The sequence below is a fragment of the Lolium rigidum genome, chromosome 6 (genome assembly GCF_022539505.1).
Source record: "Lolium rigidum isolate FL_2022 chromosome 6, APGP_CSIRO_Lrig_0.1, whole genome shotgun sequence".
Classification (NCBI taxonomy): domain Eukaryota; kingdom Viridiplantae; phylum Streptophyta; class Magnoliopsida; order Poales; family Poaceae; genus Lolium; species Lolium rigidum.
This window is the reverse complement of record NC_061513.1, coordinates 236,166,114-236,171,837: the sequence shown is the minus strand read 5'-3', so window position 1 is coordinate 236,171,837 and position 5,724 is coordinate 236,166,114. Positions and strand designations below refer to the sequence as shown.

At 43.3% G+C, this 5,724-nt stretch overlaps 1 protein-coding gene across 1 annotated transcript; it reads left to right on the top strand.

Moving 5' to 3' along the window:
* Nucleotides 1-1,742: 1,742 nt before the first annotated feature.
* LOC124658800 lies at nucleotides 1,743-2,879 on the top strand. Its single transcript, XM_047196821.1, has one exon. The coding sequence runs from the start codon at nucleotides 1,746-1,748 to the stop codon at nucleotides 2,718-2,720; it is 975 nt and encodes a 324-aa protein (XP_047052777.1). The 5' UTR covers nucleotides 1,743-1,745; the 3' UTR covers nucleotides 2,721-2,879.
* Nucleotides 2,880-5,724: the final 2,845 nt, after the last annotated feature.

Genomic DNA, 5,724 nt, shown 5'->3' with positions numbered 1-5,724 from the left:
TATTTGTTTAATGAATTACCTCAATTTGAATTATGAAGTAATCATGTGATGTTTGAATTTGAAATTCAAACACAAGTTGTTTGAATTCAATCATGCAACTTAAGTTGTGATGCACTAACCCCCTCTCTCTTCTCAAAAACCCTAATTGAGTTAAGTGAGGTGCAAGTTTATCGCACTCTCGAAACCCTAACCCTGTAAGGTGTCGAGAGAGAAACTTGTTCCCCTTTGATGCAATTTTCTTTTAAAAGCGCGAAATTTCCCCAGAATTTATGATGCAATGCACATCCCTTTCTAAAATCTACCTCTCGATCGTCTCTAAACCTGGGACATTACACCGAACCTTAGATATTATTAGTAGCATATTTCTTAGCAGCAATCGCTAGCCATGTAGTACACGAAATAGTCTCGTCGTGGAGTAGTTGACGAATTGCTTCTTCTAGATCTTGGTTTGAATATGAACTTACCTAGCAAGTTCATTGTGAAATGGAGGTTCCTAAGATCTTATGTAAATGATCTTTTGAGATGAAATTCTATAGTTAGACAATTTGGACCTGCGGTGTTTCTGTTGTCCACTCTAATGGGTGTGATATTTGTGAAACGGGTGTTCGGTGAGTGTTATGCCAATGATCTGTGCACCACAACATGCAGTGGTGTGCGTGGTCACCATAGGGGGCCTGCACCTAGGTAAAAATCGGTTGTGTTTGTGTTTGTATTGCTTGATCAAGGTTGTTGCACCTCGCGCACTCACCGAACAAATTTGGGGTGTTGGGCATCCTAGGTGACTGCGTTCGTTGACACGCGACAGAACCTGGCAGTTGAAGTGCCTTTTTAGAAGATAAACCAAAAATGTGGGGGAGGGGAAAGAGGAGAGGGAGGAAACCAATTCGGAGACCTACAAGATAATCCCCAAACAAAACATTTACATGTCTCATACACATATCATCAAACAAGTTGCTTACATACATTTCTCTATACCATATCACACACAAAGAGAGAGAAAAACAGATAGAGAGAGAGATGAGATAAATGAACCAGTAATAAGAAGAGAAGGAGGGCAATGTTGTATGGAGATGCATCCCGTGCTCTTCCTTCTCGCTGGCGGGTATATCGAGCTCAAGTTCTGCCGGTCGACATGCATGGAGAAGATCAACTAGTGAGAACGGAGGAGATTGTTGCCGTCATCATCCTCCCACCTCTTCTCTCGCGGTGTAGCGACGACCATGCATGCTCCTTATGTCGGCATGGACGATCTACGTGAGGTGGAGGTAGAAGAGGGCCGGCTATAGGGTGGCAGAGCTGCGCTAGACGCCTCTCACGAGGAGCACTCAAGGAAGAGGAGAAAGGAGGGGGGAGCGTGGCTAGGGTTTTCACCGGGCGCTGCCGGTTTTATATGACACAGTGTAAAATTCGCTCAAAGAAACCATCCAAGGACCCCAGATCCAAACCAGCTGTAAATTTGTAAAACCATGAATAAAAATGAAATACAATATAAAATAAGTTTGCACACTACCATCCAAAGTAGATATTTCCATTCTTTTCTATGCAAAACTTTTAATGTGCACGATCACTTGCCCTAACACAAAAAATATTAACATGGAAATGAATTTTTTTTTCAAGGGGCAATTCCAGCTCGTTCCTTATTTACTAGTAGACATACCTAGATCTGAAAAGTATACTTGTTAGTACACAAACTGGAGGTAGGTTCCTTCGTCTTCTCCCCCAAATCAGAAGAGCAAAAGCCAGCCATGGGAGATGCGCCCAAGAGCAGCTCCGCCCGCCGCTCATGGCACACCCTCTTCCCCGATGATGCTCCCACACCCACCGCTCCCTCAAGCCCACCCCCAGCGCTCAGGACGCTCCCTCAGTCGCAGTCGGCCACCAATCTGATTTCATCCCCGCAGCTTATAAACAAGTCGCCGGGCCAGAAGATGGACGAGGCCAAAGCTTCTCAGCAGCCGCGCGCCGGTGATCCCTCCGCCAACGAAGTCGTACAGGAGGTGGAGGCCTCCGCCAATGACCGCGTCCAGGAGGAGAAGGAGGCGCCCAAGACCGATCTGCCCGCTTCTGGTCCGGAGAGCACCCCGCTGGATGTGGCTGCCGGTGACAAGAAAAAGGCCGTGGCAAAGGGGAAAGTGGCAGGCATTCGTATTTGGTCCGTGGAAGACGAGTTTGGCATCCTCGAGTCCCTCGCCGCGTTCGTCAAAGCTTATGGGAAACCTCCAGGTCGCTCCCAGCTGTGTGAAGTCGTCCGCGAGCACGTTGTTGACAAGAAAGAGTTCACCAAGACACAGATTTACGAGAAGGTCCGCGGGCTGAGGAACAAGTACTATACTATGCGGACCACTGCTGCTGCTTCTGGAGCACCACCACCTGGAGATGCTGATGACCTGCGCAAGTATGATCTATCCAGTAAAATTTGGGGTGATTCCCTGATGTTGCCCAAGCGTGAGATAAAAGAGAACAGCTCTGGCCAGCCGCTTGTCCGTAGGAAGTTTGAGGAACTCCGGGACATGTACCCTCACCTCACTCTAATGGTGGAGGAGATCGCTGGTGGTGACCGCTGCTTTCTGAAAAGGGCGTTTGAGTTTATTGATGACGATACAGCCCACCAGTTGGATGCCAAGTTGAAGAAACAACGGATTTTGAAAATGAAGATTCATCAGGACCGTACGAGTATCACGAGGGAGGTGCTTAGCACGCTTGTCGAATACATGACGTAATACGCTGAGTTGGTCAAATATATGATGACAAGGTGTGAAACTGCTTCCTTAGTTTCGTAGTAGTATGTCAAGAACTTCTGCATCGTCATGTGCCCTCAAGTTCTTTATCTATGTTAGCTCTGATGAACCTTGATGAACCGAGTAGTTTATGAAGTGAGCCTGTTCTCCATTCTGCTTTGGTGTCATCGATATTATGTATTATAGTATTAGGACTTGTCCTGATGTTATTATATTAGCACTTATCTATGGTACTTTTAATACCTATAATTTACTATCTTGTTTCTACTCTATATTGGTTCGTCACTCTAGTCATTACTTTCCTATTAACTGGGATAAGTATTCTTCTCTCTTCTCCTTTCAAGAAGATTTTTTTTTTCTGTTTTAGCTACTAGCTCAGTTGAATCAGATGTCTTGAGTGATCAAGCTATTTTCACTTTGATTTAGAGAACCAAAGTTTATAGATTTTTTTAATGAAGTTATGATCTACAGCTGGATGCACGGGCTTTGGATATCAAACCAATAATGGTACCGGTTGCATAGTAGTTCATGAATAATGGATGACCTTTTTGTACTACAAGCAAATCATACTCTTCTTATCTTTATTTATGATTTCAATGATAACAATAGCAATTACAGTAAAGAAAAATACCGAATATCTCAGAAGCAATATCAGTCTGTTCTGAAATTTAATGACGTGCAAGCATGACCTGTTCCTTAGTCGTAGATGAAAGGCGAAGAGATAAAGGTGCAGAAGATTATCCATTTAATAAATAAAAAAGTTGCTTTCATGCCTTATATCCAATGAATGAATAATGGCTTTTCCTTGTGACCTTATAATATGGAAAAGTAAAATTTACTCTTAGGAATTACGAAACCATGATTCAGATGTGCATATATCTGTCTTTTTGTGTGTATTTGGTATTTGCAGTGCGGCAAACAAATATAATTCTTGTGTGAAGCTGTATGTTTTTCACAGAGAATGTCAGTCAAGTTCTCATGCTGCTCATGAATGAACTCCGAAAAAGAAAAGCACACAAGCAGCTCTCAGGTTTGTCACCACATGAAAAAGCATGCAGGCTCTTGCTTCACTGAAGTGAAGCTAAATGAATATACTAACCCCATCATTAATCACTTTTTTTTGATAGAGTGGTTCTGTTATAGTGAAATGCTTCTCTTTAACCATAGTGCTATGCACACTCATCTGAACATATGTGCAAACAAAAGACAATGGAGGTAGGTAGAACACTGCACAATTTGGATCATGGCCAACAGCAAATGGCAAGACAAATCATGATGAATTTCTTGGGATATTTTGAGATAAAACCTTGGCTAAGTAACCTGTATCCAGTTGTCTGTTATTGTGTCTTGATCCAAATTGAGAATTTCAAAATGGTTTGAATTTTTTAGTGTTATATGCATGCGTACCAAAATGATTGTGTGCTCATGATGTGGCCTCCCAGGTCACGGTAATGACCAGCTCTGAGAGAAGACTTATGTCTTTTTGTACACGTGGCTGTGTTGGGCATTCCATAGGGTACGTGTGCTGCATTCTCTCTTATTCAGTTCACTTCAGCTGTGCCAGCATAAATGCTTGGAACAGCTGTACAAGAATACAGCTCGGAGTGTCATTGTTAATACTAGGTCGGTTATCTTTCTGATTCAGTTAAGTTCAGCACAGCAACAACGACAATGGGAGCGTTTCTTTTCTATTTTTGTCTCAGTCCTTGGTTTGAAAAGATGAAAGAGTAGTGCTGCCCTTCATGTTGCACTTCCTGTTATCAATCTTACACACACCACTTCTCTTCCCTTACCCTGCCATTGCCAAGATCGGGCACGATACAAGATCGCCGTGTCCAGCAGTAATGTCTGAAACAGCCACACAATGCAGGTCGGTCACTTGCTAGGATTAGTCCTTAATTTGCCTTCTTCGATGCTTTCTTGGTTTCCAGCAAGATTGTTGATTCTTTATCACTGGAACCTTCTTAGTCTTGGTGTTGTGTCTATTCTCCAATGCGTGTTAATGGATCCCTGAGTCTTTTCTTTTTTCTGCATTTTTGTGGATTGCAGGGGAAATGTGGGCGGCAGCGAGGCTGGTGGGTGGCGGCATGAGGATGGTGGAGTCCCTGAGACTGAGAGGGAGGCTGCTCGTGGAGAGGGTGGCGTCCAAGGCGGTCAAGGAGGAAGCCGACCAGCTCGCCACCAGGGTACCTTCTCCTCTAAATATTTGTACTCAGGCGTCAAACTCCTCCAACCGCAACTCCCTTTTGTCCAAGTTGTTGTGCAGTTGGCTGGTCACAGTTGTACGAACCAGTAGGAGATTGCCTATGTTTTTTTGTGCATTGGCTGTGCACTGATCAGCAAAAGCTCCACTCCCCGATCAGGAATGATGCCCCCCAAAAAGATAAATTCTTGGAACAGGACAGGTTCACTCTCTGTCCTGTAATCCTAATTGTTATACATTGATCCTCTCTTTATACTTAAACTGACACTTGCTGTCCAAACCATATGGTTTTAACGGTCCAAAATCTAGCCCAACCATTGTATCAAACAAATGGTCGTTACCGCTCCATGATGCGCTCGCCTGCTGGTCCAGCTCTCCGATGGTACATCCATAGATACCCCCTAGTCCGCATGGTGGTGCTTGTACTATTGTAGTTATTCCCTAATCTGCTGCCCACGAAGCATCCCATCAACTCTCCCAAAATTTTCTTTGCTCTCGTAGCTTGAACTGGTGCAATGCTGTCTCAGTTTCACGTTATAGAAAACAAGATGTATATGTATGTATTTTATTATATGCAGTTTCTTGTCATTTATTATATGCCTTGTTTTTTAAGCACCGAGTTCAGATTCTTTGATTGTAGATAACAAGACCGGGAGATTTTATTAAATGTAATTTTCTTTGTCATTTATCATCTACCTTGTTAAGCATCGAGTTCAGATTCTGTGATAACATTGTTTCTTTTATCATCATACATGTAAATTAAGGAAACAAGACTATGTAACC

Bases quoted from the DNA above. Each gene is read 5' to 3' on its own strand.
- LOC124658800 (XM_047196821.1), top strand. From the start codon at position 1,746: ATGGGAGATGCGCCCAAGAGCAGCTCCGCCCGCCGCTCATGGCACACC.